General features: G+C 42.0%; 1 protein-coding gene across 1 annotated transcript in view; it reads left to right on the forward strand.

Annotated features, from left to right (window-relative positions):
* CAMK4 (calcium/calmodulin dependent protein kinase IV) overlaps window positions 1-15,558 on the forward strand; it is a 198,260-nt gene that overhangs the window by 167,411 nt on the left and 15,291 nt on the right. Inside the window, exons 6-7 of the mRNA XM_055315246.1 lie at window positions 8,847-8,937; window positions 10,942-11,016. Of these exons, the coding sequence (XP_055171221.1) occupies window positions 8,847-8,937; window positions 10,942-11,016 (166 nt within the window). The remainder of the gene's footprint in view (window positions 1-8,846; window positions 8,938-10,941; window positions 11,017-15,558) is intronic.

The raw sequence follows: 15,558 nt of genomic DNA on the forward strand, positions 1-15,558 counted from the left end.
ACACAGGCAGAGGGAGAAGCAGGCTCCCCACGGGGAGTCCGTTGTAAGACTAGATCCCAGGACCCTGGGGTCACACCCTGAGTTAAAGGCAGATGCTCAACCACAGAGCCCCCCAGGCACCCCTGGTTGTGTGATATTGTTGGAAGAGTCTTTAGAAAATATAGTTTGGCACATGAAAGATTATCCTCATCTGGGAACCGAGTGGGAATATGTATGGCATGATTTAGGAATAGTAAGCAAGGCTTAGTGCTTGGTAAGAATTGTCCCAAGATGATGCACAGTCAGAAAGAAACTGGGGGCAGATTTTGCAGGGCCTTTATTTTCACCCTGAAAATAATAGACTTTGATCTATAGGCAGTGAGGAGCCCTTAAAGCTGTACTGTTTTTGTATTTATTTTATTTATTTTTAAGGATTTATTTTGGAGACAAAGCATGGGTTGGGGAGAAGCAGAGGGAGAGGAAGAAAGAGAACACCAAGCCGCCCCCCCACACCTAGTGCAGAGCCCAACATGGGGCTTGATCTTGTGTCCCTGAGATCATGACCTGAGCCAAAATCAAGAATCAGATGCTTAACCAACTGACCCAGCCAGACAGTCTGAATGTTTTTGTTTTTAAAAGAGGATTGATGTGAGCTAATCTGTGTTTTAGAAAGATGACCTAGGTATAGGGATGTGGGTGGGGGTGATTAGGAGACAAATGTCAATAGTGCCAGTAGGGACTATGAAGGACTATGCACTCAGTGGTAACAATGTAAATGAGAAGAGTAGATATGAGATGTATTTTGGAGGTGGAATCATGACTGATTGGCCAAGACTAGTGAGAGAAAATGAAACATCAAAGATGACTCTGAAATAAATGGCCATGTAGGCTACTTGGCTAATAAATGAGAAGCCCCAGCACTTGGCTGCTTTGCTGACGGTGGATTCCTCTGATCTTGGGATGTTCTCCAGATTAAGGCTTACCGTAGGTCTCCAGCCCCCCAGTCCCAATCATGCCCATCAATCTGGTCATGGGAGATAGTAGTCACCTATTGCTTTTCCCGTATATTCTGTTCACAATTCTGAAGGCATCAGAGAGTGTAGAGGTCAAGCAGAAAGACAAAGGTAGTAGTCTCCAAAGCAGATGTGACACAAAAGTAGAGAATTCACTTTGAAGTTCTTACTTAAATTTATAGGTATTGATTATGAATTTTCTGAGCAATAGAGAAGAGCCATTTAATTTTTCATGCAGTTTAATTTTCTTCCCAAAGGAGAGCTGTAGGCAGAATACCGTTTTCTTTTTTTAATGACTGGTTCTTCTTTGTCCTGTTAGATTTTTAAAGAGATTTAAACTTCCTCCTACCAACTCCTGAGACATTATCAATTAGCCACACACAGCCCATTGAACACAGCATAGCTGTAATTAAACTAAATTACTATGCAGTAGCTTTCATTACACAATGACACGGTTTTTGTTAGGACCATAGAGAGAGTTTAATTACATGTCTAGACACCCCCTGAATTCAGAGCAGCAGTATTATCTTTGTCTGTTTAAAAAGAGAATTTGAGCTTCTGGTGATTGCATTTTTTTTTTTTTTGAAAGACCAAATGGTAAGATCCGTTGGGTGTTTTTTTCTTCTTCGTTTTAATTCTACTTTCTACTTACGAGCCATTTATACATCTATGGATATAAGTATTTTCCAAGAAAAATGTATAGATTGTCACTCTTTGTCATATTTGATATACATTTTACTTGCATCCAGAAACTTACTTTCTCTAATATGTCCTCAAATATCCACTCTTGACTTACTAATATATAAGGCGTGTATGGTAATCTGAAGTACGGTCACCTCTTATAATAATATTTCTGGCTTCCTCTTCTTTGTGAGGAAGCTCATCCCTCTGCCTGAGCATGGAGTACTTTCTGCATTTCTCCTCAGTCCTGCTCATTCAGCTTCTCTGTGGACTCTTAGCATCTCTTGAACAGTGTGCAGTTTCAAGAGCTCCTGTGTTTCTTTTGTGCTCCAGCCTGATCTCTTCTTACTCATTACAGAAATGTGAGTGCTCGTTCTCTCTCTGTAACTGCAGATGACTGTTGGACCTTTTTCCAAGTGATCTATTATCTCCTGAATATGACCTCCATTACATTGGTCAAGCCTTTCCATAGCCTCCATTCCTCAAATCTCATCTTTCCTGAAATCTGACCACATACATTGGAAATAAGAGAATGAAATTTTCACATGTTTACCATCTCTAAATATTCTCAACAGCCCCTCAGAAAGTTGTCCTGCAACGTGCACCTTCTCCGATCTTATGTACAAAAATATTTTATATATTGATTGTTTGCTGATTACATGTAAATTACTTAAAATTTTTTGTACTATCTTAGATGAGAATTGTCTATTTAAATCAAGGCATATCACTTTTCCCATGAGTTTTTTGCATAATATGTAATTTAAAATGATACAGATTCACTTAATAATTGCTCTTGAAAGAAATGATGTGTTTCATTGAAGTCTTGAGTGAATGTTTTATTTTTTATTTATTTTTTAAGATTATTTAAATCTCATGAGAGAGAGAGGCAGAGACAGAGGGAGAAGCAGGCTCCATGCCAGGACCAATGAGGGACTCAATCCTGGAATTCCAGGATCTCACCCTGGGCAGAAGGCAGGCACTCCACCTCTGAGCCACCCAGGCGTCCCTTGAGTGAATGTTTTAGATTTTGAGTTGAATCTAAGGAAAATAGTATAGGTAAAATTATATGTTCCAGTAGTACCACATAGACCATTCTTACGAATATGTACGTAGTAGACTTTTATAATATGCACATTTAGAAATAGACAGGAAAATGAGTTTCTAGACTGTTGAAAGTATCCCTGTTACCTCCCTCTGAGTTGGCCCACCAGGAGACTCATGCTAAATTCTGAAACAAGACCTGGAGTCTGTTTTTCATGACCTGTTTGCCTATCAAGTGCTCTAACCAACACCCCAGGTTCTCCTCTGCAGTGGCATTCCTAATTATCCTCTCTGTTAGCATCCCGCTCCCTCTCCCTGTGATACTATTACTCCCGCCACTCCATTGCTCCCTCAAAATTCCCAGCTTTTCTTTATCTAGACACTTGTAGGCCACACCCCAAATCCCAAGTATCTTTATGCTCCCATGGGAACCTTATTCAGGGACAGGCCGCAGGCTCGGTGCACCCCTAGGGGGCCCAGCGCGGAGCCTTCATCCACCAGCAGAGGACTTGGGCTTGGCCATCGTTCATTAACATGTCACTGCAGCTGGCCAAAGCACTACTTAGTTCCATTTTCTCAACGAATGTTTGAGACACGAAGGAAACTGAAGAGAAAACTAACAGATGAATTTTCAGCTCTCTTTGCCCAGACTCCCCTGAGGCATATGTTGTGTTGGAAATTCAGATCCACTTCAAAGAATGTGAAGAGATTAATTCAGCAATAACTATCAATGCTACTACAGAAGAACAAAAACTAATTATTCAAAATGTCTTTATGAGGATGAAACCCTTTTGCCTGATCTTAGAGTTAAAATGTTCTTACCGGGGTTTGGCTTTTCTCAGAGTAATGCTATAAATCTCAAAGCGCCTTTGAAGTGGCTAAGTATTATTAGCCAGTGAGTACAGTATGTTTCATTAGCACACAGATGCTCAGCCTTATTTCATTTAAATTTATCAAAGTGATGTTGCTATGGAAATACACTGCATCAGGGACACCTGGGTGGCTCAGCATCTGCCTTCGGCTCGGGTCGTGACCCGGGGTCCTGAGATCGAGTCCCACATCGGGCTCCCTGCCTGGGTCTCTGTCTCTCTCTCTCTGTGTGTGTCTCAGGAATAAATAAATAACTTTTTTTAAAAAAGTGAATTCTGGGATCCCTGGGTGGCGCAGCGGTTTGGCGCCTGCCTTTGGCCCAGGGTGCGATCTTGGAGACCTGGGATCGAATCCCATATCGGGCTCCCGGAGCCTGCTTCTCCCTCTGCCTGTGTCTCTGCCTCTCTCTCTCTCTCTCTGTGTGACTATCATAAATAAATAAAAATTTTAAAAAAAGTGAATTCTTATAAAATCCTTAAAAAATATACTTGTTCCCCTACCTTGATTACTCTGCAGATAGAGTATTTGTCATTTTATGCTGTTTTTCTTTTTTTAAAAATATTCTTTATTTAAATTCCATGTAGTTAACATATACTGCATTATTAGTTTCTGAGGTAGAATTTAATGATTCATCAGGTGCGTGTAACACGCAGTGCTCATCCCATCCCGTGCCCTCCTTCATGCCCAGCACCCAGTGACCCCATCCCTCCACCGCCTCCCCTCCACCGGCCCTCAGTATGTTTCCTAGAGTTCAGGGTCCTTTATGGTGTGCCTCCCTCTCTTTATTCATCTTATTTTTTCCTTTCTTTACCCTGTGTTCATCTGTTTCTTAAATTCCACATATGAGTGAAATCATATGGTATTTGTCTTTCTCTCATTAACTTACTCTTTATGCTTTTTTTAAAAAAAAGATTTTATTTATTTATTCATGAGAGACACAGAGAGAGAGGCAGACACAGGCAGAGGTAGAAGCAGGCTCCCCGCAGGGACCCCGATGCGGGACTCAATCCCAGGACCCCAGAATCACACCCTGACCCAAAGGCAGATGCTAAACCGCTGAGCCACCCAGGGATCCCCTTTATGCTTTTTTCTTGAAAGAAAATATACTTTTAAAAAATTGAGCCAGCAAATTAATTGTGCTTCTCTGCCTCTTCCTTTTCTGCCCCCTTTTTCTTCTTCTTTTTATTCCTTACGGTTTTAATTAAATTCGTATACAACTGGCTATTTACTCTTCCACTTTCTTTATTAAAAGTTACAATTAGTCAAGATTCAGTAGTTAGATGCTACAGTTGTCAGATTTATTATTTCTTTCTCCACTAAATTGTTAGGTTTTAGAGATCTTCCAAAATGACCTTTTAGTTTTTAATGTTTCCTTGCTTATCTCAGGTTAACTTTATGATTATTTTCAACCCTTGGTTTATTGTAGAATAACCAATTATCTCATTTCTCAATTTTTCCTCTCCTTTTGTCTACTTGTGATGAATCCCCATGGTTTAATCTGTAGCTAAGATCAACAGTATCGTGATATGGTCTCTTTCTTCAAAATTGGGTATTTCTTAATCAGTTCTACGTCACTGATACGATATTATAAAATGTATTTGTACAATTTCCCATGAGTACATAATTTTGATGGGCATCTCCCCCCTCAGTTTCCTTTTCTCCACTTTTCTGTGTAGAGTGATCTTGGGTGATCTTGATACGATCTAACCTCTTGATGAGGTTAGAGGTGTGCATGTCATTTAAAACCCAGTCTGAAAATAAAGGGCAGTGTGCATGTTATTCAGCTCTTAAATTGCCCTTGTTGTGTCTTCAGATGCTCTAAGAAGCTTTCAAGGAAAGTCTAAGGATTCCTGAAGGGTCCGCGAGACCCTCCTTTCAGAGGGTCTGTGAGGTCAAAACTGTTTTGTCATAATATGAAGGAATTTCCTTTCACTTAGGAAAGTACGATGGAATTTTCCAGGGTCTGTATCGTGTGTGATTTTACAATAGACAACACAGAAGCAGATCGGAGAATATATTAAACAAGAAATCAAAGAAATTTCTAAAACTTTAAAACAACGACAGCACAGCACTCGTTACTTTTTTTGTTTTAGAAAATAGTTATATTTTTATTAGAAAATATTTATGTTACTATATCATGAGTTTATTGCTTTTTAAAAATAAAGTGTATTTTTTTAATTTCTCAGTTTTAACCATTAACATAGTAACTAAGGTTAGATAGAACTCATGTAAGCAAAAGCTCTTGGAGGCTCTCAATATTCTTTTTTACTATAAAGGGGTCCTGAGAGCAAGACGTTTGAGAACTGGGGCTCTGAAAGTGTTGCAGCTTCTAACAATCGTATTTTCTTGGGGGGAAGACAAAAGGTCATATTCCACGTTTTCCTTTTTGCTTGGCCTTCTAGCATGAGGTACTGTAAAAGGTAAAAATACTCACTGTTGTTTAAAGACTATCAGTGGGTCCAAGCAAAAATAAAAGAGTGACTCCTTCCGTTTTGTCCGTCAAATACATGTAAACGTCTCCTACCAAATGTGTATGTGATTATATGTCAACTTTTAATAGTCTCTCTACAGCAAGAATTTATAGCAAATGATCTCATTTCTCAATTTCTGCCTATATTTCTAAAAGCCAGGATCGTGACCTTCATGATTTCCTTGCTTTATTTTGTTTTTAAATATGTTCCTCCTTAGTCTGTTATTTTCCCTCAAATTTTTCTTCTGCTCTCTGGCCCGGCTCTCCTCTGTGGAGTGCCCCATGGTGTCGTTTAGTTTTGTTTTGTCTTAGTTTGGACTTAGAACAGCAAACTCCGGCTTCTGTCCCGGAAGGCCAGGCCGGTGCTCGGGCCAGTGCTCAGCCCGTGTAACCAGTCCCCGCGGGGCCGGCGCTCGGGAGTCCCGGCCACTGCCGCGTGGGTCGCTGTTCCCAGCGCCCTGGCCGACTGCGACGGGCTGCGGCCCGAGCCTGGGTCCCGCCTGGCCTTCGCCGTCAGAGCCCGCATGTGCGTCCCCGCGTGTCCGGCCCCGCGTGTCGGGGTCCTCCCACCGCCTTCTGTGGCCTGCGGCCCGCGGCTTGCGGCCCGGCTGCTCCCGGGACTGTCACACTCCACGCCGCAGAGCTGCCCAGACTCGCCCGGGGGTCGAGGCCATGACCCTGCAGCGGGAGGCGCGGGCCCCGTGGGTTCTCGCGGGCCGGGCTCGGGGAGCCCCTGGGAACCTCTTCCTTCCACCAGCGCGGCCTCGGCACCTGCGACTGCCAGGAGCCCTGCCGCCTCCTCCCGGTGCCCGCCTCCTCCTCCCCGTGCCCGCCTCGCCCATGCCTCCCGGCAAGCCTGCGACCAGGTGGCGCGGCCCCAGCAGGCAGCAGGCCCAGGGCCTCCGTCCGGCCCCCCACGCACCCCCAAGCCCGCGAGCTGCCCGCAGCCCCGGTCAGCAGCTCAGCCTGACACCCTGTCCCTGACGTCTCCACCCAAACCTTCTGTGTTTCTCAAGTGAGCTGCATATGACTCCCTGTCCCCAGACCACTGAGTGACACCTGGCAGGCCCCACACACTGTGACCTCTGCGCTGCCCACTTCTCTTACTTGCCTTGCAGAGAAACAAAAGACTTCTTCCCTCCCCTAGACTGAAAAGGAGAAAAACTGAAGTGCCCCAGCAGTTTTTTCTTTTAACCTCAACAGAAAATTGGGCAAAGGATATAAATGGGGAGTTGATGCAAGAGGAAAACCAAAAGGCATGTATTATAGCAGTAATCAGGAAAAGACAAACTAAACCAAACTTAAGATGCAGTGTTTACACTGTAGCTCCACAAAAGTTAAAAGTACAGATTTGGTGAAGATGTCAGGAAAACAAACACATTGTTTGTGTGAGTAAATATTGATGGAGTCTTTTAGGAGAATGATTTTGCAACATATGTAAGAATTTAAAATATGCCTTTTGACCCCACCAGACCTGCTTCCAGCTGCCTGTCCTAGAGAAACACTAGCAAAAACACCCAAATACCCAAGTGCTAGAAGACTTATTACTGCATTATTTGTAATTTTGTAAAACTTGACTGTTGATCAGAAAGGGACTAGCAAAATAAATTATGATGCATCCAACAAAATGGATGCAACTGTTAAGTAGAATAAACTGTAGTGATTTGTGGGAAAGGTTTCAAAGCCATATTGTTAAATGAAAAAAAAGCAGTGTCGAAAATTAATAGTAATCCTACATTTATGTAAGAAAATGGAAAAATCAGGAGTATCTCCTTGCATACATATATTCATATTTGTGAATTGATAGAAAAACTTGCAAACCACTTCATAGTGAGGAGTTATTACTTTTGGAGAGGGTCTGAGACAAGGGGAAGCAGGATCAGGTAGGACTTCCACATTCACAGTGAGAGGATATTACATGGTGATAACACATAATTTACAAAATAACTTAAAATATAATAAAATGAGTAGGGTTGCTACAGGCATTCCATAAGATCATCTCAGATATGCCACTAGGTATTGATAGTTGGATTTACTAATCCTGAGAAAGGCCTAAGAGAGCATTCATCACCTTTATTTTTTTTAAAGATTGTATTTATTTATTCATGAAAGACAGAAAGAGAGAGAGAGAGAGAGAGGGGGGGGGGCAGAGACACAGGCAGGGGGAGAAGCAGGCTCCATGCAGGGAGCCCGAAGCAGGACTCGATCCCGGGTCTCCAGGATCACACCCTGGGCTGAAGGCGGTGCTAAACCACTGAGCCACCTGGGCTGCCCCAATCATCACCTTTAAACAATATTTATCCTATTAAGGATCGTCCTCTATAATAATGACTCCCATCTAAAATTCTTGTTCAAACAGTAATTATAAAGTCTTCGCTATGGTTGGGAGCTTCTAGGATGACACATACAATCATACTTTTCAGATAATAAGCCAGACAAATTTGCATATACAGAACCTTGACTTAATATAATAATTAGCAGATTTGAACTGATATGTTAATATGCATGAAGAGAATTGCAACTAATATTCTCTGAGGAGCAAATATTTTATTTTTGGCAGTTGATTTTATGCACATTAAACTGTATTTCGCTTTTAGGTAACTGTATATAAGCTGTTCTTGAATTATGAATAGTATTTTCCTAAATGGTGTTTATTTTTAAATCATCATATGCATGTGTGGTTGAATCATATGACATAGTAAAGATTATTCTAGTTCTGAAAAGATTAAACATAAATGTTGGAACCATAAATACAGTTACTGGAATGTTAATTCATTATGTTCCCTATTTAGTACCTACATGAAAATGGGATTGTCCATCGTGATCTCAAACCAGAGAATCTTCTCTATGCAACTCCAGCCCCAGATGCACCACTAAAAATTGGTGAGGACGTTTCCAGAAATCTTATGACCCCTTTCCTGTAGCAGAAGAAATTTATTCCATGGAATTTTAAAATATTGTTCCATCCAGTTTTGCCTCCATTTAACTTCCTTGGATAGTTGATGTCTGTAAAGGAATAATGCATTGTTTTTGGAGGTCTGTGTTCTTTCCTGATATATTAACCTGGAATCAGTGCCTAGAAATTGGTGCTCCAGGTTGGGACATAAAGGAAACATAGCTCTTAGAAATCACAGGGACTTCAGAAGGTGATGGTGTATTTTGTAGATAAATTTATACAGAAGAAAAGTCACAGATAATATAACCTCTTTTTTTGTTACTTTTTATCACATAAATTAGTTGGAGCTTAATTTTAGATACTCAAGGACTTTGACACAAAATGCTTAGTACATATCAGTGAATTTAGGATCTGACTCACTTGTTTATATGAACAGAGATAACTGAGATCTGTCTTTCCCAGAGTGTCCTCCCTAGAACGCTGGTTCCTCAGCTGAGTGCACAAGCGTAAAATACTATAATTTCCTTTGAGGGAAGTGGCAGTGGTTTGTGGAAGTGCTAAGGTTGGTCAAATAAGTTAGGAAATGCCAACTTAAACAAGATTTTATTTCCTTAGGACTTCCCAAAACTTTAAAAGTACTACTAATTTGTGAACTGACATCTAAATTAGTACATTCTGAGGCTTTTTCCCAAGCCTTATTTGACTCTGGGAACCTTGTTTTTTCTCCCAGTAAGAATTTTGAAGAACTACAAAGGTGAACTTTGTGAACTTCCAAACTATTCAAAGAGTTCTTTAAATCGATGTTTTAGAAAAAAGTATACTAAATGTTACTTTCCCTGTCTTTTCATTTGGAAATAATAATAAAAGAACTTATTTTACAGGCGTTCTCCTTAGCAGAATCTGTGTTAAATCCTCTGAAGGACATTGCTCTTTTGCTACTGGCCTGTATAATGTTAATCTGCTAAGTTCGCTGCATTAGAAGTGTTAACACCTTTGAAAATTAAGTTATACATATCATGGAAGAGCCCAGACAACATAATGTGCTTTATGAATGCAAGAACCCAAAGAAAAAAAAATACATACCCAAGTCCTGCCAGGCGGCCAGCTTGTTCTTGTAATCACTCCTGAAAGGCAGGGAACAGCAGGGAGACTTCCATTTCCTTTGACATCACTTTCAAAGATTTTATCCTTAAAGAAATGTCTTTAAATGGATGGACAGATACTAATTTAGACAGGAGAGGCTTTCTTTCTGAAGGACTTCCTGCCGCTTTCCCTGATAAGGATCAGCACCTCCGTGGAAATGTGGGTTTATCTTTGAAGTCTAAAATGGCATCAATTCTGTACCTGCCTCTCTTGAAGAATGGCCTTGAACTGTTTCCTGATGTTTCCTGAGTGAAAGAGATGTAGCCCAGCAAGGAGACCATAATGGTAGCAACTCTGGGTGATGTTTTACCGGAGTAATATTCTGAGGAATAAATAAAGAGGATATTTGGAAAAAACAAAACAAAACATCGTATTCCTCATCTGAAAGTAAATCCTTTTCCGTGAGATATACTAAGGAATGACTTTATTTTGAAGCAGAATGAACCTTTTGCTATTTCTGTTCATGTCTGTGACATTCACAAAAGCCTGATTTTTATTTTGATCTCTTCCGGTGCATTACCAATTGTACCTTAGAGTTACTGTTTCATAAATTAGACAAAATGCAGCTGTTGCTTCAAGAAGAAACAGCTTATTTGCTAAAAGCTAGGAATTATAGAGAAGAGCATAACATGTATTTGGGAGTCATATTTTTCTCCAATTTAAAGCAAGATTGGAATTATTATTATTTTTCAGTTTCCTCTCCCAGATGAGTGGTCCCCTTCTATATCTGCCCGTCATCAGATACAAAAACAAATTAGTTCATTTTATTTTAAATAACAGAAGTGTCTGTCATCTCATAAAAGCTGAGAAAAGACCTGATTCACTAAATTTTTCTCTTGTGTTGTTAGCTGATTTTGGACTCTCTAAGATTGTGGAACATCAAGTACTCATGAAGACAGTGTGTGGAACCCCAGGATACTGCGGTATGCTCTTTAATACTGATGTTTACTTTTATTGCTATTGGAAATCTATTTTTGTTTAGTGATTTAATTTCTTAACTCCTAATACCTCTAAAGTGTTTACCGTGTGGGGGCTCCTGGGTGGCATAGTCGGTTAGGCGTCTGACTCTTGATTTCAATTCAGGTCTTGATCTCAGGGTCGTAGGGTTGAGCCGCACGTCGGGCTCCACGTTTAGCGGGGACCATGCTTGGGATTTTCCCACTCCCTTACCCTCTGCCTCTCCCCCCACTTTCTCTCTCTGTAAAAGATAAAAATAAGTGTTTTAAAATACTTACAATATGATGCAAGTGTCCATGAGGAAGGCATATAGAAATGACACGCAGACCACTTCTGCATGAAGGGTTCAGTGATGTTGGTTTGAGGGCACCCCTCTTAGGAAAAGAGGGAAAGAGGGAGCCCCAAGGGGTGAGCACTGGGTGCTCTGCACCGGTCTTTGGGGCAGTAGCTCCTCTTGAACCCACTCTGGGGTAGAAGGACAGTTACCAAGAAAGAGGGCAGGGAAATAGCTTTGTTTGTGGTTGGAAGTAGGACGGTGAGCCCTCAGTCACTTTCCTTACCTGCTTTTATTTGGGAAGGTGTGTGAGGAGTTCAGACAGCATTTAGGACAACATAGTCCCTAGTCTGTCCTCACTGAAGCCATACACCTAGCCCTACTAAGACAAGGGCCTGAGGCGGGGTCCCCACCAAGGGCCCCAGTCTCTGGACATGGAATGTGTGACAGTCCTCACACCTGAGAACCACATAACTGACTCGTTTTGACATCAGCCTAAGGCACAGTTAGATATCCACTGAAGCAAATATGTGATTACATTCACAGAACTGTACTACTAGAAGAAGCTGTAAAGTTCACTTACTAACATTCTCATTTTGCGTTCCAGAGCATGACTTTCCCAAGATTCCCTGTGTAGTTGTTAGTGGGCCAGAGATGAGAATTCATGTAGCCAACGTCCTAAAAACAGATTTACAGAACTCCCTCCTCAAAAAAGCAATAGATAAAAATCAATACATTTTCCTTCATAGAAATATTTACCAGTTATTGTTTATAGCTTAAAATGTTTTTTAAAAGCTTTTATTTTTAAGTAATCTCTAAACCCAATGTAGGGCTCAAACTCGTGACCCCAAGATCAAGAGTCACATGCGGAGCCAGCCAGGTGCCCCTAAAATGTTTTTTATTTTAGTGTTTTAAATCCCAAAGTATGACTTGATCATTGTAAGATGTAAAAATCCAAGCATATGTAATCACTCTTAATAGTCTTATGCATTCTCCTTCATCTTTCTCCATGTTTCCTTAGTCACATAAATATTTTGTAAGTTTGCTTTTAACTCCGTTTCCCTAGTGAATCGAAAATATTATTTCCTTGTTTCTCAATTGTCCGTAAACCCAAGTAATTACACAGAATTAAGTATAACCTATCTTTCTATTAAATCTTTACATTGTGCCAAATATTCTTGTTCTGGATCTTAAACTCCTTGACAAGAGTAGTTTTTCAACTGATAAATTCAGAAAACTCCAAGTAACGGTAGCTTGAACAAGATAGAAGTTGCTTTCTCTCACCCAGACCTTTCCTATCTCGCTCTAGCATTCTTTAGCATGCTTCCTCAGGGTCCAGAATGGCTGCTTGAAATCACTCATTACATCTGCATTCTACGAGAGGAAGGGGGGACAAGAATGTACCTTTTCACTATTAAATAGACTTGCTAAAGCTCTATGTCACTTCCACCCACACTTCTTGGCCAGTCCTTGGTTACCGCCCTGCACATTGTGTCGTTTGGCTAGACATGCTGGGCCCCCAAGTGAATTCAGGGTCGTCTTCCCAAGTATGAGTATTGCATCAGACAGCTCACTAGCTCTACCACAGACTTCATAAGAGGAGGATTCCCAGTCCTAGAAAAGAACCCACTGAACTGCACCATGTTCCCTGTCGGCATCCTCTTGTTTTGTTTTGTTGTTGTTGTTGTTCTGGGTTTTTTTTTTTTAATGTATTTTCCTTAGAACTGTTAGCTGACACCCTCTCCCCGACCCTTTCCTTCTGATGGTGCCGTAGATATTTCCCCTTTCTCTAATTTGTGTGTCCTTATTTATCGTCCTCCTGTATTTCTTTCATGCCTCCCTATCTCCAAGACTTAAGAAGAAAAAAAAGGAACCCCGAATTTAGTACCGCGTACCAAGCAAGGTTGCCCATTTGTGAGCTCTACTGCTGACCACAGTCGATAGAAGCTTTGAACGAGAATTGACAGAAGAGTGATAGGGCACAGTAAGGACTTCCCAAAAGGAAGCTGGTGGGCAGTTTAGTGATCATCATGTGGTAGCAGACAGTGTCCCAAAGAGGTAGGTAGGCTGGAGCTGCTGCCCGAGAATTTGTAGCCCTGTAGCGGGAGGTTGGGGCGAGCCAGTCCTCTAGCCATCCTTCAGGGCCCCTGCTGTGATGACCAGACAGCCACGTCCTCTCAGTGGCTTTGGTAATAGTGATAAGAACAGTTCTTTGTTGCAACACACGGAGCAGTCATTCTGGGAGGGAATGATCCACTCATTGGTAAAACCAACAGTGAACGTCTCGCAGATGCTGTGTTAGGCTCCGAGATGACAGGAGGGAGAGTCTTGTCCTCAAGGACTTCATGGGCTATTTAGGAAGAAACGGCCATATCCAGTAAACCAGTTTGTTAGGATAGCTTCTCCATTTATCTCAGCTCAAGGCTTGAGGGTACTTGATCCTCCCTAAAGAAGTCTTTAGAGAGGAGGGCATGTGAGCTGGACCCGGAAAGTTGAGTAGGAGTTCAGCAAGGATAGAGGTGGCCACGGGCCTTCGTGGGCAGGCGAAGGAGAAGTCGGGGAGAAGTGCCAGCCCCTGGCAGCGTGCAGCCTGCTGGTTGCTCCGTGATGTCACATGACTGCAACATAGGTTCTTCGGTACAGAGACTACAGATGCGCTTGGAGAGGTAGCAGCGACCATATTTTTTAAAAGAATCTATAGAGCAGGCTAAGGAATTCAGAATAGTGTCCTGACAAGGTCCTTAATCAGGGCAATTATATTTTAAAATCAAATCTGTATCTCACAGATACCTTGATAATGACATTATGGCAGATGGATTGGACAGAGACAAGAGTTCAAAAGAAGACAAATTAGAAAGTAATATAAATTCTCTTTCCTGTCCTTCTGCTGTCAGAAGTCTACACACAGGGTGCAGTCGCTCCCATAAATAGCTTCTCAGCATAATGAATGCGATCTGTTCTACATCCAGTCATTTACTTTTTTTTAAATATAAAATGATTATAAAAATACTACTTCAGACTCCTGTCGCTGCCATAAACAGGCCCGTCTTGCAGATTGTGTCATCTAGTAATGGAGGCTTGGTTTCCGTTGCTCTTCGTGTTTCCCTGCAGATACCCACGCCACCCCGAGGCTAGTAACGGGGTGACCGAGTGTGACCCAGATAATCCTGCGGCGCTGTGGGTATAGGCTCGCCAGGAAGCAGTGATTTGCTGTATTATAAGAAAATGGGGAGAAGCAGAAAGGAAGCCGGGCATGGAAGGAGGAAGGATGGAGAGGGAAACCAGAAGTGCTCTGTGGACTCCCAAGTGCTAAACATAGGTGCGGAATTACTATTGTGTAGGCAGAGGCAGGCTCGGAAGTCAAAACCAAGTAAGTTTGGACCTTGGTACAAGATCAAGGTCTAAATTATATGTAAATAGGCATATATTTATTCATACATACTCTGGATCCAAAGGAAATACACTAAATTTTACTCAAAGTGGGAGTAGAGGTGGAGGCTGGGTTTTTAGGGTGCTCCTGTGTATAACAACCCAGAAGACCCTGGAAAGACTGAGTCAGGGACAAACAAGTCACAGAAACCCCAGGGCACGGGAGGTGGATGACCTACAGCAGAGGAAGGATGCACAGTTGAAATACTTAAAAATTAACACAGTAATGAATATTTCTGTTTGCCTGTCTTACAAGTAGACTGTTTATCAGCAAGGCTGAAGCCCCTGTGAGGGCCGCTGGGTTCTAGCATCTCTCCCTGCACCACATGTAAGCTCTGCCATCCGTTTGCTGTGTCTCCTCGGAGAAGACTCGGTGGGGAGGAATCTGCCGTTGGTAGGATGAGTTGGAAACGAGACCCAGTGCGAGACTGGTGGGAATCCCCATCGCCCTGCAGAAGGCGTGACTCACACCGACACTTTACACTTGACTGAAAACGCATCTGAAACCCAACTGGTGGAGAGGAGAGGCGTGAGCTCGTCCCCTTGCTCGTTGCGAGATGACCTCCGGGCCGGTCATCCTCCCATTCACCGGGTCTTGTTTCCTCCTTTACTGGGAGGCTTTCTCGTTCCATCTTTTCAGGGACGGGCTGTGTGTATTATACCATCTGTCATTTGTCAGGAAATACACAAGTGAGAAGCACCCATTCAGTCTCATTCACAGAACCTTTACCCCGGGCTATTAATAACGGAGGGTTCTCCTATAAGTGAATTGCAAAAGAAAAATCACAGATGCTGTGTGTTTAAG

The sequence above is a fragment of the Nyctereutes procyonoides genome, unplaced genomic scaffold (genome assembly GCF_905146905.1).
Source record: "Nyctereutes procyonoides isolate TBG_1078 unplaced genomic scaffold, NYPRO_anot_genome, whole genome shotgun sequence".
NCBI lineage: Eukaryota > Metazoa > Chordata > Mammalia > Carnivora > Canidae > Nyctereutes > Nyctereutes procyonoides.